Source organism: Salmo salar, chromosome ssa14, assembly GCF_905237065.1.
Source record: "Salmo salar chromosome ssa14, Ssal_v3.1, whole genome shotgun sequence".
Classification (NCBI taxonomy): Eukaryota; Metazoa; Chordata; class Actinopteri; order Salmoniformes; family Salmonidae; genus Salmo; species Salmo salar.
The window spans coordinates 74,402,158-74,429,896 of NC_059455.1; the positions used below are offsets into that span (position 1 = coordinate 74,402,158).

A 27,739-nucleotide genomic window follows, 5' to 3' on the forward strand; every position below is an offset into this window, starting at 1 on the left:
CCTCTGCTTCCTGGCTGATGTTTTGGTCACTTTTGAATGCTGGCGGTGCTTTCACTCTAGTGGTAGCATGAGACGGAGTCTACAACCCACACAAGTGGCTCAGGTAGTACAGCTCATCCAGGATGGCACATCAATGCGAGCTGTGGCAAGAAGGTTTGCTGTGTCTGTCAGCGTAGTGTCCAGAGCATGGAGGCGCTACCAGGAGACAGGCCAGTACATCAGGAGACGCCGTGGAGAACGTTCTGCTGCCTGCAACATCCTCCAGCATGACCGGTTTGGCGGTGGGTCAGTCATGGTGTGGGGTGGCATTTCTTTGGGGGGCTGCACAGCCCTCCATGTGCTCGCCAGAGGTAGCCTGACTGCCATTAGGTACCGAGATGAGATCCTCAGACCCCTTGTGAGACCATATGCTGGTGCGGTTGGCCCTGGGTTCCTCCTAATGCAAGACAATGCTAGACCTCATGTGGCTGGAGTGTGTCAGCAGTTCCTGCAAGAGGAAGGCATTGATGCTATGGACTGGCCCGCCCGTTCCCCAGACCTGAATCCAATTGAGCACATCTGGGACATCATGTCTCGCTCCATCCACCAACGCCACGTTGCACCACAGACTCTCCAGGAGTTAGCGGATGCTTTAGTCCAGGTCTGGGAGGAGCTCCCTCAGGAGACCATCCGCCACCTCATCAGGAGCATGCCCAGGCGTTGTAGGGAGGTCATACAGGCACGTGGAGGCCACACACACTACTGAGCCTCATTTTGACTTGTTTTAAGGACATTACATCAAAGTTGGATCAGTCTGTAGTGTGGTTTTCCACTTTAATTTTGAGTGTGACTCCAAATCCAGACCTCCATGGGTTGATAAATTGGATTTCCATTGATTATTTTTGTGTGATTTTGTTGTCAGCACATTCAACTATGTAAAGAAAAAAGTATTTAATAAGATTATTTCTTTCATTCAGATCTAGGATGTGTTGTTTAAGTGTTCCCTTTATTTTTTTGAGCAGTATATATATATATATATATCTTACCATCTACTCATAGTATGAACTTGAAAGATATTTTTCTGTATTTAGAACGGATGAAAAGGTACTCGAAGGTTCGCTCGATCGATGCTCAAGGCTAAATGAATTAAGATGATATGAGAAGATGAGAGAAAAAACATCCTTCTAGTCTTAGAGATAGTATTCAGCAGTTCAAGGACAGTATTTACGTATGAGGGAAAGTCCCATTAACATTGGTTGGAGAGAACATTCATTTTCTTTCACTGAAATCTCAACTATTTCCTCTCAAAGTATGTCTGCTGAAAGAAGAACTACAAGTGCTTGAGAGAAATGGGAGGATGAAAGTAGAGAAACAGAAAAGCGGAAGTATATGCAGCATTAACATTGGTTGGGGAGAACATTGAAGAGAGGTTTTTGTTGTTGTTGATGTGAGTTAGTAGTTGGTATTGAACAGAAAATAAACACTCGCTATTCACCAGTACTACTAGTCAATCATAGCATATTGGATGTACAGTATTATAAACTCAGCAAAAAAAGAAAGTCCTCTCACTGTCAACTGCGTTCTATTTTCATCAAACTTAAGTATTTGTATGAACATAACAAGATTCAACAACTGAGACAAGTTCCACAGACATGTGACTAACAGGAATGGAATAATGTGTCCCTGAACAAAGGGGGGGTCAAAATCAAAAGTAACAGTCAGTATCTGGTGTGGCCACCAGCTGCATTAAATACTGCAGTGCATCTCCTCCTCATGGACTGCACCAGATTTGCCAGTTCTTGCTGTGAGATGTTACCCCACACTTCCACCAAGGCACCTGCAAGTTCCCGGACATTTCTGGGGGGAATGGCCCTAGCCCTCACCCTCCGATCCAACAGGTCCCAGACGTGCTCAATGGGATTGAGATCCTGGCTCTTCGCTGGCCATGGCAGAACACTGACATTCCTGTCTTGCAGGAAATCACGCACAGAACGAGCAGTATGGCTGGTGACATTGTCATGCTGGAGGGTCATGTCAGGATGAGCCTGCAGGAAGGGTACCACATGAGGGAGGAGGATGTCTTCCCTGTAACGCACAGCGTTGAGATTGCCTGCAATGACAACAAGCTCAGTCCGATGATGCTGTGACACACCTTCCTAGACCACGACGGACCCTCCACCTCCAAATCGATCCCACTCCAGAGTACAGACCTCGGTGTAACGCTCATTCCTTCGATGATAAACGCGAATCCGACCATCACCCCTGGTGAGAAAAGTGCTCTTCACTGACAAAACCGCGACTCGTCAGTGAAGAGCACTTTTTGCCAGTCCTGTCTGGTCCAGCGACGGTGGGTTTGTGCCCATAGGTGACGTTGACTACAACCCCTCAGTCCAGCCTCTCTCAGCCTATTGCGGACCGTCTGAGTGCTGATGGAGGGATTGTGTGTTCCTGGTGTAACTCGGGCAGTTGTTGTTGCCTTCCTGTACCTGTCCCGCAGGTGTGATGTTTGGATGTACCGATCCTGTGCAGGTGTTGTTACACGTGGTCTGTCACTGCGAGGACGATCAGCTGTCCGTCCTGTCTCCCTGTAGTGCCGTCTTAGGCGTCTCACAGTACGGACATTGCAATTTATTGCCCTGGCCACATCTGCAGTCCTCATGCCTCCTTGCAGCATGCCTAAGGCACGTTCACGCAGATGAGCAGGGACCCTGGGTATCTTTCTTTTGGTGTTTTTCAGAGTCAGTAGAAAGGCCTCTTTAGTGTCCTAAGTTTTCATAACTGTGACCTTAATTGCCTACCGTCTGTAAGCTGTTAGTTTTTTAATGTTAAGGGTGTGTACGGAGGCGAAAGTCAGGTGCAGGAGATCAGAGTGTAGTAAACAGGCGCACTTTAATTCCGGTCCAAAAACGACAGCACATAAAAACATAAACGTGCCAAAAACACGGAACATAACAAAAGTATGGCGCCTGACAATATCCACATAACAATAAACAATTACACACAAAGACATGGAGGGAACAGAGGACTAAATACATGCAGTGTGATTATGGAATGAAAACCAGGTGTGTATGGAACAAATGGACATATGAGAAATGGAGCGGCGATGGCTAGAACGCTGGTGACGCCGAACGCTGCCCGAACAAGGAGAGGAGCCGACTTCGGCGGAAGTCGTGACAGTGCCCCCCCTTGATGTGCGGCTCCAGCGGCGCGCCAACACCGGCCTCGGGGACTACCCGGAGGGCGAGGTGCAGGGCAATCTGGCCGGCGATGGTGAAACTCCCGCAGGAGTTCGGGGTCCAAAACATCCTCAACCGGGACCCAGCACCTCTCCTCCGGACCGTACCCCTCCCACTCCACGAGGTACTGAAGGCCCCCTGCCCGACGCCTCGAGTCCAGGATGGAACGAACGGAGTACGCCGGGGAACCCTTGATGTCCAGAGGGGGCGGAGGGACCTCCCGCACCTCAGAATCCTGGAGCGGACCAGCCACCACCGGCCTGAGGAGAGACACATGGAATGAGGGGTTAATACGGTAATCAGAGGGAGCTGTAATCTGTAACACACCTTGTTTACCCCCCTCAGGACTTTAAATGGCCCCACAAACCACGGACCCAGCTTCCGGCAGGGCAGGCGGAGGGGTAGGTTTCGGGTCGAGAGCCAGACCCGGTCCTCCGGTGCGAACACCGGGGTCTCACTGCAGTGACGGTCCGCGCTGTTTTTTTTGGCGAAGCGCCGTTCGCTGGAGGTGAACATGGGCGGCCTCCCATGTCTCCTCCGCTCCTGAACCAGTTGTCCACCGCAGGAGCCTCGGTCTGACCCTGATGCCACGGCACCAGAACCGGCTGGTACCCCAATACGCACTGAAAGGGGGAGAGGTTAGTGGAGGAGTGGCGAAGTGAGTTCTGTGCCATCTCGGCCCAGGGCACGAACGCCGCCCACTCCCCCGGCCGGTCCTGGCAATAGGACCGCAGAAACCTGCCCACATCCTGGTTGTCTCTCTACCTGCCCGTTACTCTCGGGGTGAAAACCCAAGGTAAGGCTGATCGAGACCCCCAGACGTTCCATGAACGCCTTCCAGACTCTCGACATGAACTGGGGACCCCGATCAGACACTTTATCCTCAGGCACACCGTGGTGCCGGAAGACATGAGTAAACAGGGCTTCCACAGTCTGTAGGGCCGTAGGAAGACTGGGCAGAGGGAGGAGACGACAGTACTTAGAGAAACGATCCACAACGACCAGGATCGTAGTGTTTCCTTGTGAAAGTTGTAGATCGGTTAAAAAATCCACAGACAGGTGTGATCAAGGTCGTTGTGGAACGGGTAAGGGGTGTAGCTTACCTCTGGGCAGGTGTCTCGGAGCCTTACACTGGGCACACACCGAGCAGGAGGAAACATAAACCCTCACGTCCTTAGCCAAGGTGGGCCACCAGTACTTCCCAGTCAGACAGCGCACCGTCTGACCGATCCCTGGATGACCAGAGGAGGGTGACGCAATAGATCAATTGGTCACGGACAGCAGACAGAATGTACATACGCCCGACAGGACACTGGAGGGGAGCGGCCTCTGTATGCAACGCCTGCTCAATGTCCGCGTCCAGCTCCCACATGACCGGCGCTACCAAGCAAAAGAGGCCTGGAGTATGGGAGTCTGATCCATGGGCCGCTCCTCTGTGTCATACAGCCGGGACAGTGCGTCTGCCTTTGTATTCTGGGAACCTGGTCTGTAGAACAGGGTAAACACAAAACGGGTAAAGAACATGGCCCACCTTGCCTGACGAGGATTCAGTCTCCTCGCTGCCCGGATGTACTCCAGGTTGCGGTGGTCAGTCCAGATGAGGAAAGGGTGTTTAGCCCCCTCAAGCCAATGTCTCCACGCCTTCAACGCTTTAACCACAGCCAACAGCTCCTGGTCCCCCACATCATAGTTACGCTCCACTGGGCTGAGCTTCTTCGAGAAGAAAGCACAGGGGCGGAGTTTTGGTGGTATACCCGAGCGCTGTGAGAGCACGACTCCTATCCCACGTTGGACGTCCTAGCGCAGGCTGCACCGATAGTGGTCGATGAGGGCCCTGTATTTCCAGCCTCGGATGCGTCCACCTCCACTAAGAACGACAAAGAGGGATCCGGATGAGCCAGCACGGGAGCCGAAGTAAACAGAGCTCTTAGCTGCCCAAAAGCCCTGTCCACCTCAGCCAACCACTGCAACCATACTGGACCCCCCTTCAGCAGTGAGGTAATGGGATCAGCCACCTGCTCAAAACCCCGGATACATTTCCGGTAGTAATTGGCAAACCCTAAAAATTGCTGCACCTCCTTTACCATGGTGGGAGTCGGCCAATTACACATGGCTTCAATGTGGTCACTCTCCATCTCCACCCCTGATGTGGAAATGCGATACCCTAGGAAGGAGACGACCTGCTGAAAGAACAGGCATTTCTTGGCCTTGACGTACAGGTCATGCTCCAATAGTCGTCCAAGTACCTTGCGTACCAAGGACACATGCTCGGCGCGTGTAGCGGAGTATATCAGAATGTCATCGATATACACCACTACACTACACCCTGCCCATGCCGGTCCCTGAAAATCTTGTCTACAAAGGATTGGAAAACTGATGGAGCATTCATCAACCTGTACGGCAAGACTAAGTACTCATAATGCCCTGGGGTGGTACTAAACACTGTCTTCCACTCGTCTCCCTCCTGGATACGCACCAGGTTATACGTACTCCTGAGATCCAGTTTCGTGAAGAAGCGCGCCCCATGCATTGACTCAATCGCCGTGGTGATAAGAGGTAGCATGTAACTGTACCTCACCGTGATTTCATTGAGATCTCTATAGTCAATGCACGGGTGTAGACCTCCATCCTTCTTCACAAAAAAGAAACTTGAGGAGGCAGGTGAAGTAGAGGACTGAATGTACCCCTGACGCAGGGATTCAGAGACATATGTCTCCATAGCCACCGTCTCCGCTTGCGACAGGGAATACACGTGACTCCTGGGAAGCGCAGCGTCTACCAGGAGATTTATCGCAAAATCCCCCCGTCGATAAGGTGGTAATTGAGTTGCCTTCTTTTTACAGAAGGCGAGAGCCAAATCGGCATATTCTGGTGGGATGCGCACGGTGGTGACCTGGTCTGGACTTTCCACCGTGGTAGCACCAACGGAAACCCATACACACCTCCCCGAGCACTCTCGCGACCAACCCGTGAGAGCCCTCTGTTGCCAGGAAATGGTGGGGTTATGACGAGCCAACCAGGGAAGGCCTAGTACCACGGGAAACGCAGGAGAGTCAATGAGGAAGAGACTGATTTTCTCCTCTTGACCCCTCCATGGCCAATGAGATGGTGGCTTCCCTGATTAGCCCGGAACATAATGGTCGACTATCCAGAGCGTGAACGGGGAAAGGTCTAACTACAGGAATAATGGGGATCCCTAAACTAAGGGTTAACGCTCTGTCGATAAAATTCCCACCTGCGCCTGAATCGACGAGCGCCTTATGCTGGGAATGCGAGGAAAAATCTGGGAAACAAACAGGTACAAACAGGTGGTCAACAGAGGACTCTGGATGAGTGTGGTGCAGACTCACCTGGGGTGATGCCAGAGTGCCCTGCCTGTTGCCTCGACTCCCAGAGGAACCGACACGGCACCGACTGGCAGTGTGCCCTCTGCGGCCACAGATGGTGCACGTGATGGCTCCTCCTCCAATCTCCCTACGTGCAGCCCCTCCCAACTCCATGGGCACCGGAGCGAGGGTGCTGGAAGATGGCACAGACAGAGCCCCCTCTGGACGTCCGCGGGTGACCAGCAGGTTATCCAACCGGATGAACAAATCCACCAGTTGGTCAAAAGGGATGGTGGCATCCCTGCAGGCCAGCTCACGTCGGACGTCCTAGCGCAGGCTGCACCGATAGTGGTCGATGAGGGCCCTGTCGTTCCAGCCTGCTCTGGCGGCCAAGTTCCGGAATTCCAGGGCGAATTCCTGGGCGCTCCTCGTCCCCTGCCTCAAATGGAAGAGCCGTTCCCCCGCCGCTCTACCTTCGGGGGGATGGTCGAAGATGGCCCGGAAGCGACGGGTGAACTCCTTGAAGTGGTCCAACGCCGCGTCTCCTTCTCCCCACACGGCGTTTGCCCACTCCCCGAGAGGCATGAGATGAGGGCAGACACTTTCTCCCTTCCCGAGGGAGCTGGGTGCAGAGTGGCCAGGTAGAGGTCCAGTTATAACAGGAATCCCTGGCACTGTGCTGCCGGCCCATCATACTCCCTGGGAAGGGAGAGACGCATCCCACTGGGACTGGCTCCGGACAGGATGGGTAGAGGTAACCCTGGTTGCGCTGGTCGAGGCACTTGGAAGACTTCCTGTCTCTCCCAGCGGTCCATAGTCTGAACAACGCGATCTATCATGGCACCAAGATGATGTAACATAGCAGAATGTCACTGGACGCGCTCCTCGACTCCTCTAACCGGGGTACCTGCTCCTGCTGACTCCATGGTTCGGTGTGTAATTCTGTTAGGGGTGTGTACGGAGGTTAAGTCAGGTGCAGGAGATCAGAGTGTAGTAAACAGGAGCACTTTAATTCCGGTCCAAAAATGTCAGCACATAAAAACATAAACGTGCCAAAAACACGGAACATAACAAAAGTATGGCGCCTGACAATATCCACATAACAATAAACAATTACACACAAAGACATGGAGGGGAACAGAGGACTAAATACACGCAGTGTGATTATGGAATGAAAACCAGGTGTGTATGGAACAAGACAAAACAAATGGACATATGAGAAATGGAGTGGATATGGCTAGAAAGCTGGTGACGTCGATCGCCTAACGCTGCCCGAACAAGGAGAGGAGCCGACTTCGGCGGAAGTCGTGACACTTAATGACCGTTCCACAGGTGCATGTTCAATAATTGTTTATGGTTCATTGAACAAGCATGGGAAACAGTGTTTAAACCCTTTACAATGAAGATCTGTGAAGTTATTCGGATTTTTACAAATTATCTTTGAAAGACAGGGTCCTGAAAAAGAGACGTTTCTTTTTTTGCTGAGTTTATATAGTCGGGTGAAACTTTGGTTTTAGAAGTGGGAGTGACATAACTGGGGTAGATCAGCTGCAATATTGCAGATTATGGCTTCCATCAATGTAATTGTCTGCATAATTTCCAATCCCCCATATATTTTTTTACCAATATATTATCCTTTATTATTTTCACCTAACCCTACCACCCCTCCCCTAATTGGAGTAAACTAATGGACAACAACATTTAGGCTTCTACTTCCAGCTTATACATACTATATATACACATTTTACGGACACAGTATATTTTACAATAGTTATCTTTTGTTTGTTTTTATTCCCATCCTTCAGCTCCACTGAACCCCTCCCATCTATCTCTGAAGAACATCCAGTTTTGATTTCTATTTGCCATATATAACTGTGCTGTGATGTTTCACAAAAGTTCTTAACCTTTCTATTCTCATAAATTTTACATATTGTAAATTAAATATAAACATCATTGCTAAGACTATTGTTAATTATTCATCGATTGATTATGACTTTTAAATCACCCAGCAGTGCTATTTGCAGAGGGGTTATAACTTGGCACATTTCCTGCATTTATACACAATCTAATATGAGCCGTGGCCCTTCTAGCCGTCTCTATTTACAACAACAAACAGTAAGCAAAAATGCCCACAGTCATCAAGCTAGGTAAGAGATTATTAAATATGTTAAAGTGATTGATAAGACTGAACTAAATCCATGATAATTAAATAATCAATATTGTGTTGCACCTTTTAACCAATAGCCTAACAAATGAACAACTCTTACAAATAAAGTACAAAGACAACTTTTGATGGACTTTAAGACATCCTCTATATCAAATTTCAGCCAGACTGCCCAGCCAACCCGTGCTGCCTAAACTCCTGACCCCCACCAGTCTAGTCAATAACTCAACTCTCTCCCAAATACGACTTCCTTCCCATCTTTTTTTTGTATCAAGTGAAAGGTGTGGGAATCAAAAGTTGAATGATAACACACATACACCTACACAATAACACACAGAAACAGTACACCCTCCATATAATTCATATCATAGGCCTAATAGTACTGTAGAGTTCTTTTTACTTGCACACAATATAGCTGGGTCACCCCGTCCTGTCCCTAGGGGTCTACGGCAAGAGTGACAACAGTACGGCAGACGCCTAGGGCCAAGACTGAGAAGCCCAGCAGCTAGGGATTGCCTAAATAGCTATCTCCCCTGACTTGGGCATGTTTTCAATACAGACTCCTTTTGTCGTACAGTATTCCATATTACATTTACATTTACGTCATTTAGCAGACGCTCTTATCCAGAGCGACTTACAAATTGGTGCATTCACCTTATGATATCACATATAAGGCATCTAGACCTTATGAAAGTTTTACAGTATACCCTTAATCTTAAAACAAATCTAGTGATACTGTACATAACTTGACATTTCTTCCATACATTGTTGGAGGATAACCAACCTTCCAATTAATGGTAATGCAGTTATTAGCCACTATAAATGCTAGGTTACACAGTTTCTTCTGATAAGTCTCCAGTATCAACATTTCCAAGCAAACAAAAACAGGGAGAAGGGAGAATCTGTAGACATGCCGAGATAAAAGATCATACTCTTTGCCAGAATTCCGCCAGCCTTCACAAGACCACAACATATGCAAATCTGTCCCCTATTGTGTTTTACACCTCCAGTAGAATAATACAATTTCTGAGTGCTTGATATTCAGTTTCACTGGCATATAGTATGTTCTATGGATGGTCTTAAACTGCAGTAATTTATGTCTGAGATTATATGAACATGACTGGGCATTCTAACATATATGTATCCATTCATCATCATCAATATTGTCTCCCAGGTCTTCCTTAAACTTTTGTTTTACATGTTTTGTGTCATTGGGAAAAGCTTCTATCAACTCAGTTGTGTTTGCTGGACAGAGAGAATAAATTGTTGTATCTGAAAAAAAATCACCTCATCTCTGTCACAGACTGGTCTTCCCTGATCCTGCTGAGATCCCTGACACTATCTAATCCTCCTAAATGAGGCATGACAAAAATAATTACCTTGGTGTACATTTATACATTGATTCTGTTCTTGGATAATATAATGGTTCATAATTGAAATTACCATTATTCCCAGATCCAAGACTGTAGCTTTAAGCTTAAGCTGCTATCTTGCTGCTACTGTAGGTCTACCCATCAATTCAAGATCGAACTTTGTATCATTCACTGAATGCAGTGCATTCAGAAAGTATTCAGACCACTTGACTTTTTCTACATTTTGTTTTATTACAGCCTTATTCTAGAATTGATTAAATCATTTTTTTTCCTCATCAATCTACACACAATACCCCATAATGACAAAGAAAAAACAGGTTTTTAGAAATGTTTGCAAATGTATTAAAAATCAAAAACTGAAATATCACATTTAGATAAGTATTCAGACCCTTTACTCAGTACTTTGTTGAAGCACCTTTGGCAGCGATTACAGCCTTGAGTATTCTTGGGTATGACGCTACAAGCTTGGCACACCTGCATTTGGGGAGTTTCTCTCATTCTTCTCTGCAGATCATCTCAAGCTCTGTCAAGTTGGATGGGGATTTTCAGGTCTCTGCAGAAATGTTTGATCGGGTTCAAGGCCGGGCTCTGGCTGGGGCACTCAAGGATATTCAGAGACTTGCGTGCTTAGGGTCGTTGTCCTGTTGGAAGGTGAACCTTCTCCCTAGTCTGAGGTCCTGAGCGCTCTGGAGTAGGTTTTTATCAAGGATCTCTCTGTACTTTGCTCCGTTCATCTTTCCCTCGATCCTGACTAGTTTCCCAGCCACTGAAAAACATCCCCACAGCATGATGCTGCCACCACCATGCTTCACTGTAGTTGTGTGGTGCCAGGTTTCCTCCAGACGTAACGCTTGGCATTCAGGCCAACGAGTTCAATCTTGGTTTCAGCAGACCAGGTAATCTTATTTCTCATGGCCAGAGTCCTTTAGGTGCCTTTTGGCAACTCCAAGCGGGCTGCCATGTGCTTTTTACTGAGGAGTGGCTTTGTCTGGCCACTCTACCATAAAGGCCTGATTGGTGGAGTGCTGCATAGATGGTTGTCCTTCTAGAAGGTCCTTCTCCCATCTCCACAGAGGAACTCTGGAGCTCTGTCAGAGTGACAATCGGGTTCTTGGTCACCTCCCTGACCAAGGCCTTTCTCCCCCAATTACTCAGTTTGGCTGGGCGGCCGGCTCTAGGAAGAGTCTTGGTGGTTCCAAACTTCTTCCATTTAAGAATGATTGAGGCAACTGTGTTCCTTGGGACCTTCAATGCAGCAGACATTTTTTGGTACCCTTCCCCAGATCTGTGCCTCAACACAATCCTGTTTTTGTTGTCCCACAGATTATTTTGAAATGGTCCTCTTTCTGCTTTGTATGTGTTAGCCTACCTATAGTATTAAAAGCACATTTTTCGCATTATTCACACACTCAGAATTTGCTGCTTCAACTTCAGTATCCTACAGTACCTCTCCTAGTTGGGTGTGAGAGTTCAAGTGCACTTAGTATGGGTGGTCTCATTGAAATAGCATACGCTGCCTACATGGGCGGAGAATCACGTGGCAGTTAACTTAAATATGAAATCAACTTAAATATGATTAGACTGTAGTTTACTACAGTGTCTGTAAATAAATATTGATAATGAAAAGAAGTGGAGGGAGCTCAACCAACGTGAGTCGAAGTGCAATCAAAAAATGGAATCATCATTGAAAAAGAAAAGGCACAACGCACACGTTGGTTAGGCTACTATGGTGAGCGATCGGTGCACCTTTTCATTTTCAATAAGTATGGATTGCCCATTTATTTGTCTCTGTTTGCAAATTGTCCTCCTAAAAGGTAGGCTTTATCATATAGGACTATGCAAAATGTAGCAATTGTCGCTATCATCATTCTTGCTGCTTCCAGTTCAGTTGCCATACCTGCGAGATCAGGTGTGCGTGGTCTCAATTAAATAGAGTAGGCTATAGCCTATGTATACATGGGCGGAAGGCACAGGGCTGTTATCTTTCCAAGGAAAATTTACTTCCTAAATAGGCCTACGATTAGGCTATAGTTTACTACATTGCCTAGTAATAGGCCTAAATATTGAAAACCCATTTCTGCTCTCTTCAAACTACATCTAGCATATTGGCTGATATAGCCCAGTAATACAATGTAAGGGCCATGTGAGAATCTCTGGTAATTTAACCTATTTCTTAAGTTTATTTTTTGTGCATTTTATATTGCCTATAGGGCGCAAAATTGCTGGGACCATGGCTGGCAAGTGAGCTGCGTCACATATGCCTAAAATAACATTGCGGGACTGCGGTTGGGTTTGGGACCAGTTCTTGCGGTAACTTTAGAATTGTTTATTACTGTGTCAGTGTGAAAAGTAGGGAATTAGCTGGGAAAACGAACAGATCAATAACGTTACATTGACATACTGACTAATACAACTCACATGAAAAACGTCAGAATATCAATCTTCAATCGTTTGGCCGATGGTTTCATTGTTTGCTTCAGGTCTAGTTTGATTGAGGCAAAAATAATAGCTAATGTAAGCCAACTTTTGGCCAGCCAGCTCTCTCTAACGGTACATCAACTGGCCAAAGCTTGCCAAGTTCATTTACTTCTGAAACATGACAAACAATGGCTACAAAACATTTCCATACAAACAATTGTTTTTAGATAGTAATAATAGCCACCTCATATCGCTATCTGACAGATAACTAGAGGCTAGAGCTGACCTGGCTGGGGTAGCTAATCACTAGCGTAGATTATCCATTCACCTCAGTCGAGAGGGGATGAAATATTAGCTAACGTTACATGTCAGTTACAATACTCGCTCAGCACTGCGAATAAACACCGTTTTTTTTCTTGTTTAAGTTAAACAGCAGTTACCTTGCCAGCTACATCAGTCAACTAAGCAGTAACCCGTTTCTGCTTCCTTTTACAACTCGGTGAAAGAGTGCAAAAGATACACACTATTTTAAACTCTCCTGTGCTGGTCCAGCCAGTCTTCCAGAAGCTTTGCCTTCACACAGCTTGTCAGCCTGCTCTGTGGTGTTCGCATGGTCCTAAATCCAGTCAGATGAACACTCAAAACAGCCTACCCGACCGCTCGGAGGCGTCTGCATGGTCCTAAAGCACACCGTTGCCCAGCTTTGTATCATATTCCAATAATTAAACTGGGGGGGACAAAAAGGTAGGTGGGAAGGCGTAGCAGTCAGGCGTCTTTTGTCTTCGTCTTGTCGTGTCCGGTGTATATACCTTTTTAGCTATTTTTTCTTCATATATTTTAAAAATATTTTTCTTAACCCTAGCTTCAACATACACTCCTGCAACCTGCCTCACCCAATGTGGTATGGATCTGCTATTTTCTTAACATCAGAACCGGAACCCCCAACAGAGGCTAGCCAGCTAACTAGCTACTAGCTAGTAGTCAGCTAGCCACTGCTAGCGGTCATCAGCTAACCTTTAGCCCGGACAACTCCTGCCAGTCTGCACAACGCGATTCAACCCAGAGCGTATTGGACTTCTTATTCTCCATTTCCCCGGATTCCTACCGCAAGCTCTGAACCTCTTCACTTGGATCATCACAGCTAGCTAGCTGCTATCCGATTGGCTTCTCCTGGCTAACGTCTCTATCCCGACGCAAGCACCAATTAGCCTGGAGCTAGCTTATGCTAAGTCCATCTTCCGGCTAGCTGAAGAGGTCCATCAACCACTCCTTGGGCTACAATACCAATTTTACCAATTGGCCTGGACCCCTGTTATTGCCGATACGGAGCCCCGCCGATCCTTCACGACTGGACTACCGACGTAATCTGCCCGAGTGTTTTTTTCAACTGGCTCACCGGCCGTGACGTCCCCTGAATGCCCATCTGCTAGGATGCTAGCCGCGGCCCGCTAGCTGTCTAGAGCACACCGGACTGTTAGCTGAAGAGGTCCATCAGCCAATTTTTTGGGGGGCTACTATACTTATTTTGCCAATTGGCCTGGACCCTTTTACTATACGGAGTCCTGCTGATCCATCACGACTGATCTGCCGACGTAACCTTACGAAGGGGCTACAACTGACTTCTTCCGTCGCGACGTCCCTCTAAGGCCCATCTGCTAGCCTTCTAGCCCCGGGCCTCTAGCTGTCTGAATCGCCGTGTCTCCAGCTCGACCAGCTAGTCACTGGACCCGATGATCACTCGGCTACGCATGCCTCTCCCTAATGTCAATATGCCTTGTCCATTGCTGTTTTGGTTAGTAATTATTGCCTTATTTCATTGTAGAGCCTCTAGCCCTGCTCAATACGCCTTAGCTAACCCTTTAGTTCCACCTCCCACACATGCGGTGAACACACCTGGTTTAAAGGATGTTTCTACAGACAATATCTCTCTCATCGTCACTCAATGCATAGGTTTACCTCCACTGTATTCACATCCTACCAAACCTTTGTCTATACATTATGCCTTGAATCTATTCTACCATGCCCAGAAACCTGCTCCTTTTACTCTCTGTTCCGAATGTACTAGACGACCAGTTCTTATAGCCTTTAGTTATACCCTTATCCTACCCCCTCTCTGTTCCTCTGGTGATGTAGCGGTTAATCCAGGCCCTGCAGTGCCTAGCTCCACTCCCATTCCCCAGGCGCTCTCTTTTGCTGACTTCTGTAACCGTAAAAGCTTTGGTTTCATGCATGTTAACATTAGAAGCCTCCTCCTTAAGTTTGTTTTATTCACTGCTTTAGCACACTCTGCCAACCCCGATGTCCTAGCTGTGTCTGAATCCTGGCTTAGGAAGACCCCCAAAAACCCTGAAATTTCCATCCTTAACTATAACATTTTCCGACAAGATAGAACTGCCAAAGGGGGCGGAGTTGCAATCTACTGCAGAGATAGCCTGCAGAGTTCTGTCTTACTATCCAGGTCTGTGCCCAAACAATTTGAGCTTCTACTTTTAAAAATCCTCCTTTCCAGAAACAAGTCTCTCACTGTTGTCGCTTGCTATAGACCACCTTCTGCCCCCAGCTGTGCCCTGGACACCATATGTGAATTGATTGCCCCCCATCTATCTTCAGAGCTCGTGCTCTTAGGTGACCTAAACTTGGACATGCTTAACGCCCCAGCCATCCTACAATCTAAGCTTGATGCCCTCAATCTCACACAAATTATCAATGAACCTACCAGGTACAACCCCAAATCCGTAAACACGGGCACCCTCATTGATATCATCCTAACCAACCTGCCCTCCAATTACACCTCTGCTGTCTTTAAGCAAGATCTCAGCGATCACTGCCTCATTGCCTGCGTCCGTAATGGGTCTGCGGTCAAACGACCACCCCTCATAACTGTCAAACGCTCCCTGAAACACTTCAGCGAGCAGGCCTTTCTAATCGACCTGGCCCGGGTATCCTGGAAGGATATTGACCTAATTTCGACAGTAGAGGATGCCTGGTTGTTCTTTAAAAGTGCTTTTCTCACCATCTTAAATAAGCATGCCCCGTTAAAAAAAATGTTGAACCTGACTGCACTTGACCAGTACAAAATCATCCTGTGGCGTACTGCATTAGCATCGAATAGCCCCCGCGATATGCATCTTTTCAGGGAAGTTAGGAACCAATATACACAGGCAGTTAGGAAAGCAAAGGCTAGCTTTTTCAAACAGAGATTTGCATCCTGTAGCACAAACTCAAAAAAGTTATGGGACACTGTAAAGTCCATGGAGAATAAGAGCACCCCCCAGCTGCCCACTGCTCTGAGGCTAGGAAACACTGTCACCACCGTGAATCCATGATAATTGAGAATTTCAATAAGCGTTTTTCTGCGGCTGGCCATGCTTTCCACCTGGCTACCTCTACCCCGGTCAACTGCCCTGCACCCCCCACAGCAGCTTGCCCAAGCCTCCCCCATTTCTCGTTCACCCAAATCCAGACAGCTGATGTTCTGAAAGAGCTGCAAATTCTGGACCCCTACAAATCAGCCAGGCTAGACAATCTGGACCCTCTCTTTCTAAAATGATCCACCGAAATTGTTGCAACCCCTATTACTAGCCTGTTCAACCTCTCTTTCGTATCGTCTGAGATCCCTAAAGATTGGAAAGCTGCCGTGGTCATCCCCCTCTTCAAAGGGGGAGACACTCTAGACCCAAACTGCTACAGACCTATATCTATCCTACCCTGCCTTTCTAAGGTCTTCGAAAGCCAAGTTAACAAACAGTTCACCGACCATTTCGAATCCCACCGTACCTTCTCCGCTATGCAATCTGGTTTCCGAGCTGGTCATGGGTGCACCTCAGCCACGCTCAAGGTCCTAAACGATATCATAACCGCCATCGATAAGAGACAATACTGTGCAGCTATATTCATCGACCTGGCCAAGGCTTTCGACTCTGTCAATCACCACATTCTTATCGGCAGACTCAACAGCCTTAGTTTCTCAAATGACTGCCTCGCCTGGTTCACCAAGTACTTTTCTGATAGAGTTCAGTATGTCAAATCAGAGGGCCTGTTGTCCGGACCTCTGGCAGTCTCTATGGGGGTGCCACAGGGTTCAATTCTTGGGCCGACTCTTTTCTCTGTATATATCAATGATGTTGCTCTTGCTGCTGGTGATTGTCTGATCCAACTCTACGCATACGACACCATTTTGTATACATCTGGCCCTTCTTTGGACACTGTGTTAACTAACCTCCAGACGTGCTTCAATGCCATACAACTCTCCTTCCGGGGCCTCCAACTGCTCTTAAATGCAAGTAAAACTAAATGCCTGCTCTTCAATCGATCGCTGCCCACACCTGCCCGCCCGTCCAGCATCACTACTCTGGACGGTTCTGACTTAGAATATGTGGACAACTACAAATACCTAGGTGTCTGGTTAGACTGTAAAGTCTCCTTCCAGACTCACATTAAGTATCGCCAATCCAAAATTAAATCTAGAATCGGCCTCCTATTTTGCAACAAAGCATCCTTCACTCATGCTGCCAAACATACCCTCGTAAAACTGACTATCCTACCGATCCTTGACTTCGGCGATGTCATTTACAAAATAGGCTCCAACACTCTACTCAACAAATTGGATGCGGTCTATCACAGTGCCATCCGTTTTGTCACCAAAGCCCCATATACTACCCACCACTGCGACCTGTATGCTCTCGTTGGCTGGCCCTCGCTTCATATTCGTCGCCAAACCCACTGGCTCCAGGTCATCTATAAGTCTTTACTAGGTAAAGCCCCACCTTATCTCAGCTCACTGGTCACCATAGCAGCACGCGCTTCAGCAGGTATATCTCACTGGTCACCCCCAAAGCCAATTCCTCCTTTGGCTGCCTTTCCTTCCAGTTCTCTGCTGCCAATGACTGGAACGAACTGCAAAAATCACTGAAACTGGAGAGTCATATCTCCCTCACTAGCTTTAAGCACCAGCTGTCAGAGTAGCTCACAGATCACTGCACCTGTACATAGCCCATCTGTAAATAGCCCATCCAACTACCTCATCCCCCATCCTGTTATTTATTTATTTTTCTCCTTTGCACCCCAGTATCTCTACTTGCACACTCATCTTCTGCACATCTATCACTCCAGTGTTTAATTGCCATATTGTAATTATTTTGCCACTATGGCTTATTTATTGCCTACCTCCCTTATCCTACCTCATTTGCACACATGGTATATAGGCCTTTTCTATTGTATTATTGACTGCATGTTTGTTTATTCCATGTTTAACTCTGTGTTGTCGTTTGTGTCGCACTGCTTTGCTTTATCTTGGCCAAGTCGCAGTTGTAAATGAGAACTTGTTCTCACCTAGCCTACCTGGTTAAATAAAGGTTAAATAAAAAATAAACACAAGAAAAAAATATACTATTTCTGAATGTGGGGGGGACATGTCCCCTCATTCTGAACGTTGCGCCCATGTATGTAGTGCTTTTCTAGGACCCACAGGCATGAAGTCCAATTATGTAAATGTAATATTTTTTGACGTTTACATTGAGTGCACCTGCTTTACAAACTTTTCTGTATAGTCTGATTCAATCAGTGCCATATGTACACTTTATGAGGATTTTTTTCAGGAGAAGAGGAATCTTCTACACATGTTTTCTATGCTCACCGTGCTTACTATAAACTCTCTAACAGTTTTCTCTCTTTTGTGTGTCTCTATTCCAGATCCTTGGTGGATTATTGGTTAAATGACTCAGACTGTAAATGAACAAGACGTGTACCCTGGACCCAGTCTCCAATATTATCCAGAATGCATCCTAGGAGGACCAGGAAGGGGCTTGCCCCACAGAGCCCACCCCAGTAACCTCTGTCTGGGTCCCACCCCACCCGGATGGCCTCCCAACCCCCTGTGAAGCAGTCCGCACCCTCTCAGCAGAGGTGCAGCCGAGGCCCTCCACCCCCATCTTGCCCTTCGCTCCAGTCCTCACTCCGCTCTGTCCATCTCTGGAATGAAGACAGCCAGTAGGGCCCGGCCCCGCTCCCCTAGCCCCCATCCCCGACCACCACGCTCCCCCAGTCCAGGCCCCCAGCTCGTCCAAATGAGGCGCTACAGGCCTGGGGTCGGGGTGGGAGTGTACCCCTTCCTGTTCCCCTCGGTCATCAGCGCTCTGCCCCTGGCTAACCGGCGGGCTTCTCCCCCGGCTCCGAGGCTGCAGGTCCAGCAGCCCTCCAGCAGCAGTAGTACTCCATCGCCTGCAGGTGAGTCCTGTCTGCAGAATGCAGTGCAGGGTCCTGTCTTTGGGGCTTTCAGTTAAGAAGCAGCCACTAAGGGGCCTTCCGAGTGGCGCAGTGGTCTAAGGCATCGCTGTGCTTGAGGCGTCACTACAGACCCGGGTTCAATCCCAGGCTCTGTCACAACCGCGTGACCGGGAGTCCCATAGGGCGGTGCACAATTGGCCCAGCGTCGTTAAGGGATTGTTTGGCCAGGGGGGGGGCTTTACTTTACTTGGTTTTGCCAGGGGGGGCTTTATCTACTTCTCCAGAGTCAGATGAACTCGTGGATACCATTTTTATGTTTCTGCGTGCAGCAATGGCTGGAAGTCTATGGTAACTGCTAGTTAGCTTTTGCTCGCGAAACTACCTCTAACTTCCTTCACACTGGAAACAGAGAATGTATTGAGATTGTTTGGTTTGGGAAGTAGCCCCATATGCAAGCCCTCCTCAGCTTCTTCTAAATTATACAACATCAGCCTATTTTTCTGTATTCACTAGGAAACTAAGATAGCCATGGAGGTAGTCAACTGCTCAGAGGTAGGAGTTGAAAGAGAGAAGAGAGGAGGAGAGAGAGTAGGAGAGGTTGATAAAGAGAGGAGAGGTAAGGGAAGAGAGGGGGGAGTAGGGGAAGTCAGACTAATAAACATATCCGCCACTAAATAATCGTAGAGCAGTATATTATATCTCACATTGTAATTGGCCCCTAGTGTCTCTCTGCACCACACTGATGAGACTGTGTGTGTGTGTCAAAATATCACAGCTGCAGGTACATTTTGACAGTCAGTGTCCTGGGATTGCGTTCCCCACCTTTGTGCCACTGTTTCCTAAACCTTCTCCTACTCTCTGATCCCTTGAACCCCCAATCCTGCTCCAACATGAAACAAAGCTGGCAGCTCCAGCAGGTTCACCCCAGGGGATAGCTCACTCTGCCAACCCAGAGAGGAGGCACTCTGAGGCAGCCTGAGCCCGCTCCTTCCTCCCTCTGGGGTGTAGTTTAAATAATAATAACAGCATGAGAATATCATGTCACTGCAATTAAGTTCAGTCTCTCAATCACTCTCTCCCCCTCTCTCCCTCTCTCTCTTTTTCTCTCTATTTCCCTCTCTCTCTCTCTCTTTGTCAAGCTGTTCATACTGTTGCTTTCTGCTAGCCAAACAAAGGCTTCGTAGACAACCTGTTTATTCTCTTTACCTGTATTACACAGGAGGTTGGTGCCACCTTAGTAAGGGAGGACGGGCTCGTGGTAATGACTGGATCGGAATAGGTGGAATGGTATCAAATATATCAAACGTGGTTTCCATGTGTTTGATGCCATTCCATTCGCTCCGTTCTGTCCATTATTATGAGCTGTCCTCCCTCAGCAGCCTCCACTGCTGTATTCATATTTAAAGGTTGCCTGTGCAGAACTTGATAATTAAATCCTCAAAATTAAATATACAAAAATGATCGAAAGCAGCATTATGTTACGCTCATCGGGCACTGTACAGGAACAATAAGTTAGGGGTTATACAGTGCATTTGGAAAGTATTCAGACCCCTTGACTGCAGTGATGCTCCCCATTCAACTTGACAGAGCTTGAGAGGATCTGCAAAGAGAACTCCCCAAATACAGGTGTGCCAAGCTTATAGCTTCATACCCAAGAAGACTCAAGGCTGTAATCGCTACCAAAGGTGCTTCAACAAAGTACTGAGTAAAGGGTCTGAACATTTATGTAAATGTGATTACTAAAAACATGTTTTTGCTTTGTCATTTTGGGGTGTTGTGAGTAGATTGATGAGGAAAAAATACAATTTAATCAAATTTAGAATAAGGCTGTAATGTAACATTTGGAAAAAGTCAAGGGGTCTGAATAGTTTCCGAATGCACTGTATGTATTCAATTCATATAACATTCAGCAGTAAAGTTAACCCTCACTCACGTCTGTAGCCATGAAGTGCTTTGAAAGGCTGGTCATGGCTCACATCATCCCAGAAACCCTAGACCCACTCCAATTTGCATACCGCCCCAACAGATCCACAGATGATGAAATCTCTATTGCACTCAACACTGCCCTTTCACGCCTGGACAAAAGGAACACCTATTTGAGAATGCTATTAATTGACTACTGCTCAGCGTTCAACACCATAGTGCCCTCAAAACTCATCACTAAGCTATGGACCCTGGGACTAAACACCTCCCTCTGCAACTGGATCCTGGACTTCCTAACGGGCCGCCCAACGGTGGTAAGGGTAGGTAACAACACATCAGCCACGCTGATCCTCAACACGGGGGCCCCTCAGGGGTGCGTGCTCAGTCCCCTCCTGTACTCACTCATGACTGCATGGCCAGGCACAACTCCAACACCATCATTAAGTTTGCCTATGACAACAACAAGACAGCCTATAGGGAGGAGGTCAGAGACCTGACCATGTGGTGCAAGGACAACAACCTCTCCCTCAACGTGATCAAGACAAAGGAGATGATTGTGGACTACAAGAAAAAGAGGACCGGGAACGCCCCCATTCTCATCGACGGCGCTGTAGTGGACAGGTTGAGAGCTTCAAGTTCCTTGGTGTCCACATCACCAACAAACTATAATGGTCCAAGCATACCAAGACAGTCGTGAGGAGGGCACGAGAAAACCTATTCCCCTTCAGTAGGGTTTTACAGCTGGACCATCGAGATTATCCTGACGGGTTGCATCACTGCCTGGTATGGAAGCTGATCGGCCTCCGACCGCAAGGCACTGCAGAGGGTAGTGCATACGGCCGAATACATCACCGGGGCCAAGCTTCCTGCCATCCTGGACCTCTATACCAGGCGGTGTCAGAGGAAGGCCCTAAAAATTGTCAAAGACTTCAGCCATCCTAGTCATAGACTGTTCTCTCTGCTACCGCACAGCAAGCGGTACCGGAGCGCCAAGTCTAGGTCCAAGAGGCTTCTAAACAGCTTCTACCCCCAAGCCATAAGACTCCTGAACATCTAATCAAATGGCTACCCAGACTATTTGTATTGCCCCCACCCTCCTATTTTATGCTACTGCTACTCTCTGTTATTATCTATGCATAGTGACTTTAATAACTCTACCGACATGTACATATTACCTCTACTAACCGTTGCCCCCGCACATTGACTCTGTACCGGTACCCCTGTATATAGCCTTGATATTTTACTGCTGCTCTTTAATTATTTGTTACTTTTATTTCTTATTTTTGTAGGTATTTTTCTTAAATCTGCATTGTTGATTAAGGGCTTGTAAGTAAGCATTTCACTGTAAGGTCTACACCTGTTGTATTCGGCGCATGTGACAAATAAAATTTGATTTGCACGGCTTTCATGTCACTGAAATTGTGATCGCAATTATTTTCCAAGTTTTTTAAGGATAGTAGAATCACACCCCTGCAGGCCACACAATGCCATGAGCTCTGGGGGGCCCCCAAACAAACAATGTAATACATTTCCCTCTGCCCCATGGCAAATTGTGTAGAATAGCATGAGATTGGCTATAAAACTGCGTCTTGCTCGAACCTTGCGGGGGCGCCTCACAAAACTGCTGTGCACCACTAAGTATAATTCAGTAGTAATACCCCAATGATAGAGTATGAAAATCGGTTAATATTGTGGAATACTCAAGGTTACGGGAGCATTTTGTAATTGAAGAATGTCTCGACAATAGCAATTTGTTGTTCAATCATCTAAGCTTTGTGTCGAGTTACTTTTCAAATCAATATTGTCTAGATTAGAAGGTGTGTTTACAAAAGATGCTTTGTGATGCTTTTATAAAAGAGGCCCTTTATGCAAGATATCATCTTCTCTTCAGACAAATGAAAAGGCTAAAGAATTGCCCTTTCACAGCATCTTCTGACAATATTATATAATCTTCTTTCACGGCTTCCGTCCTTGATGGACTTGTACAGAAACATACATTTCTGAGACGCTATAGTTGTCTCTCTTCTGATCGAGCTTTGGCCCTGAATTCATAAAGCGTCTCAAATTATGAGAGCTGATCTAGGATCAGTTTGGCCGTTTAGATTAAAATAAATAAGGTTAAATTGACAGTGATGCTTTATGAATTCAAGGCCTTGGACCTGTGGCTGTGGTTCCTTGACCCAAGCCTCCACTGACTCCTCGGGCTCTCTGACTCACTGCTTTGACTCTCTTGATTAACATGTTCTTCTGTGTGACTATATTGCCTTCTCTTGTCTGATCAGGACCCCTGGCCTGTAGCAATGCTCTGTGATCTCTCTCCCAGAGACTCAAGCCTCTGACTCATTGCGTTGACTCAATTAAGATACCCTGCCACAGTCACCTGCGGAATGTCGGTAGGTCGCTGAGTAGTGGTGTGTTAGTTTAAAGGAGCCAGACTCTAGAGTCTAGACTCTAGCTAGGATGACTCATTCACCAAGACACTTGGTGTGTGTTTGTTTGTATGTATGTCAGAGCGTACATGTGTGCATGTGCATACGTATGTGTGTGTGTGTGTGTGTGTGTGTGTGTGTGTGTGTGTGTGTGTGTGTGTGTGTGTGTGTGTGTGTGTGTGTCAGACAGACAGACAGATATACTGTACATAACTCCTAATCCATTTACACCCAGAGGAAGCCTGCACAGCTCTGAATTCTATGTAATGGAACACATCTGCCCAGCACACACACTCAGACACAGGAGTCTCAGAGACAGTGCCTCACACAGTCCCAATCCCTACACTCTCACACACACACACACACACACACACACACACACACACACACACACACACACACACACACACACACACACACTTCCTCCTCTCACTCTCTTTTCACCCCTCTGTCTGTCTTTGTCTCTCTCCCCATCCCTTCTTCTGAGCAACAGAATTTGTTTCAAGTCGTCTTGTCTGTCAGAGTTTACTAACTCAGAATTGTTCTCAGTATTTTAAAAACTGTCTCTCGGTATTTAGGTCACCGGGAGTTTTACACACACACAGTGCACACACAAACACACACATACAGTACACGCACTGGCAGAGCATGAATAATGTAGATTTCTCTCATTACACCGCTGTGCGCTCCAGCTAGCTAACCGTCTGGATTGAAAATCAATGTGCACTCAAGTCACTGCTGATGACTGTGAGTAAAGCACCACTCCACAAAGAGGGGGCAGAGAGAGAGAGAAGGAGAGGGAAAAAGAGAGAGAGAGATGGGGAGAGAGAGAGGGCGAAGGGGAGGGATGGAGGGAGAGAGAGAGATCTGGAGAGAGAGGGGAATAGGGAAATGGTGAAATCGATAGGAAAGAGAGAGCAAGAGACAGAGCGTCTTAGGTCTGAACACTCCAACAGAGAATAGAGTGTCCAGGTGTTTTTTCCTTCACCTTGTAGGGAAGCTCTTTCTCCTGTTTCTCAACTATTGTTGTCTGTCTGTCTGCACAAGGCTCTTACTCAGTTTCAGTAGGCAAACACAACAGGCTAGACCAGTTCAGTCCTCTGCAAACAGAACACACTGCAAACAGAACAAACTCCTCTCAGAGATCAGAACAGCTGTGGGAAACATTTGCACGCACGCACACACACGCGGCGCACACACCCGTGCGCACACACACACACATGCACACACACCACAAACATACACACACACACCTGAGTCATAATTCTCTGTGTGTACAGTGATTGTATGTACACTACCATTCTTTCCTTTGCTCAACCACAGAGTCAAATCAAATCAAAAATCAAATCAAACTTTATTTGTCACACGCGCCGAATACAACAAGTGTAGACTTTACTGTGAAATGCTTACTTACAAGCCCTTAACCAACCAGTTCAAGAAGAAGAACATATTTACCAAGTAGACTAAAATAAATAACAATTACAAGGCTATATAGAGGGGGCACCGGTACCGAGTCAATGTGCGGGGGGTACAGGCTAGTTGAGGTAATCTGTACATGTAGGTGGCGGTGAAGTGACTATGCATAGGTAACAAACAAACAGCGAGTAGCAGCAGTGTACAAAAGAGAGGGGGGGTCAATGTAAATTGTCCGGTGGCGATTTTATGAATTGTTCAGCAGTCTTATGGCTAGGGGGTAGAAGCTGTTGAGGAGCCTTTTGGTTCTAGACTTGGCGCTCCGGTACCGCTTGCCGTGCGGTAGCAGAGAAAACAGTCTATAACTTGGGTGACTGGAGTCTCTGACACTTTTACGGGCTTTCCTCTCACACCACCTATTATATAGGTCCTGGCAGGAAGCTTGGCCCCAGTGATGTACTGGGCCGTTCACACTACCCTCTGTAGTGCCTTACGGTCAGATGCCGAGCAGTTGCCATACCAGGCGGTGATGCAACCGGTCAGGATGCTCTCGATGGTGCAGCTGTAGAACGTTGTGAGGATTTGGGACCCATGCCAAATCTTTTCAGTCTCCTGAGGGGGAAAAGGTTTTGTTGTGCCCTCTTCATGACTGTCTTGGTATGTTTGGACCATGATAGTTCGTTGGTGATGTGGACACCAAGGAACTTGAAACTCTCGACCTGCTCCACTACAGCCCTGTCGATGTTAATGGGGGCCTGTTCGGCCCACCTTTTCCTGTAGTCCACGATCAGCTCCTTAGTCTTGCTCACATTGAGAGAGAGGTTGTTGTCCTGGCACCACACTGCCAGTTCTCTGATCTCCTCCCTATAGGCCGTCTCGTCGTTGTCGGTGATCAGGCCTACCATTGCTGTGTCGTCAGCAAACTTAATGATGGTGTTGGAGTAGTGTTTGGCCACGCAGTCGTGGGTGAACAGGGAATACAGGAGGGGACTAAGTACACACCCCTGAGGGGCCCCAGTGTTAAGGATCAGCGTGGCAGAGGTGTTGTTGCCTACTCTTACCACCTGGGGGCGGCCCGTCAGGAAGTCCAGGATCCAGTTGCAGAGGGAGGTGTTTAGTCCCAGAGTCCTTAGCTTAGTGATGAGCTTCGTGGGCACTATGGTGTTGAACGCTGATCTGTAGTCAATGAACATCATTCTCACATAGGTGTTCCTTTTGTCCAGGTGAGAGAGGGCAGTGTGGAGTGCGATTGAGATTGCGTCATCTGTGGATCTGTTGGGGTGGTATGCAAATTGGAGTGGGTCTAGGGTGTCCGGGAGGATGCTGTTGATGTGAGCCATGACCAGCCTTTCAAAGCACTTCATTGCTACCGACGTGAGTACCACGGGGCGGTAATCATTTAGGCAGGTTACCTTCGCTTCCTTGGGCACAGGGACTATAGTGGTCTGCTTGAAACATGTTGGTATCACAGACTTGGTCAGGGAGAGGTTGAAAATGTCAGTGAAGACACTTAACAGTTGGTCCACGCATGCTTTCAGTACATGTCCTGGTAATCTATCTGGCCCAGCGGCTTTGTGAATGTTGACCTGTTTAAAGGTTTTGTTCACATCGGCTACCGAGAGCGTTATCACACAGTCATGCAGAACAGCTGGTGCTCTCGTGCATGCTTCAGTGTTGCTTGCCTCGAAGCGAGCATAAAAGGCATTTAGCTCATCTACCAATTATATGCATATCCTAGCTTCTGGGCCTGAGTAGCAGGCAGTTTAGTTTGGGCACACTTTTCATCCGGATGTGAAAATACTGCCCCCTAGCCCTAACAGGTTTTAAAGAAGCAATAAAACTGGCCTTCTTTAGACTTGTTGAGTATCTGGAGCATCAGCGTTTGTGGGTTCGATTACAGGCTCAAAATGGCCAGAAACAAAGACCTTTCTTCTAAAACTTGTCAGTCTATTCTTGTTCTGAGAAATTAAGGCTATTCCATGTGAGAAATTGCCAAGTAACTGAAGATCTCGTACAATGCTGTGTACTGCTCCCTTCACAGAACAGCGCAAACTGGCTCTAACCAGAATAGAAAGAGGAGTGGGAGGCCCCAGTGCACAACTGAGCAAGAGGACAAGTACATTAGAGTGTCTAGTTTGAGAAACAGACATCTCACAAGTCCTCAACCGGCAGCATCATTAAATAATACCCGCAAAACACCAGTCTCAACGTCAACAGTGAAGAGGCGACTCCGGGATGCTGGCCTTCTAGGCAGAGTTCCTCTGTCCAGTGTCTGTGTTCTTTTGCCCATCTTAATCTTGTCTTTTTATTGGCCAGTCTGATATATGGCTTTTTCTTTGCAATTCTGCAGCGATGGGACAAGACTGTAACTACCAATTGGGGAGAAAATGGGGTAAAAGTAAAATAAAGAAAAATAAATATAATAAACAAAGAAAATCACAACATTCACTTAAAATTAACCTTACAAATAGCAATGTTGGGCAATTTGGAAAGCTATAGTCAATCAATCAATAATATAATAATACTCGTTGGAAAGGTTTTCATCTTTAGCTCATAATCTGTGGATACTATGAGATTAGAAAGGTACAAAATGTATGTAAAACATCACAGCACAGTTGAAAAGTATATGGCACATGGAAACCAAACGAGGGGGGTCTATGGAGATAGGTGGGATGGGCTGAGGGGTGAGATTAAAGACCTTATGTTCTGTAATTGATTATTGTTATGTGATTGCTGTATATAAAAGTAATATGTATGTAAAATGTATTTGTAAAATGTATGTATATGTAGCAGAAAAGCTGTAAAAACTAAAAAGATGTGTCCTTCCGAAGGGGGGGGGGTGGTGGAAGGGTTAATAAAAAATAAAAGATGGTAATAATTTAAAAAAAACACCTACACACTTAATTTCCAGACAATAACAACACCAGTTCTAGAACACTTATTAAAGTCTGACATTCCAGAAAGGGAAAATAGATCCAGCCTGCTGTTACTTTATGAATGTGTCCCAAATGGCACCCTATTATGTTTAGTGCACTACTTTTGAACAGAGCCTTTCGGGCTCTTTTCAAAAGTAGTGCACTATATAGGGAATATTGCGCCATTTAGGCAACTATTCGTACAGCTTAACGTCCAAAAAGAAAATAACAATTACATCAGCTATTAGGCAGCTCACGGACTCTCCTCTCTAATCAGCTAATTTATGACCCATACTGTGTGTGTGTGTGCATGTGTGTGTGCATGTGTGTGTGTTTGT

The 27,739-nt window shown here is 46.9% G+C and overlaps 1 protein-coding gene across 2 annotated transcripts in view; it reads left to right on the top strand.

The window, feature by feature from the left end:
- Positions 1-27,739, top strand: part of LOC106570306 (retinoic acid receptor beta) — a 283,051-nt gene that overhangs the window by 90,689 nt on the left and 164,623 nt on the right. Inside the window, exons 1-2 of one of the 2 annotated variants that reach the window (XM_014142480.2) lie at positions 13,804-14,288; positions 18,188-18,721. In XM_014142480.2, coding sequence (XP_013997955.1) covers positions 18,472-18,721 — 250 coding nt within the window. In that variant the 5' untranslated portion in view covers positions 13,804-14,288; positions 18,188-18,471. Of the gene's footprint in view, positions 1-13,803; positions 14,289-18,187; positions 18,722-27,739 lie in introns of those variants that run through there. The other variant, XM_014142481.2, reaches the window with a different exon arrangement.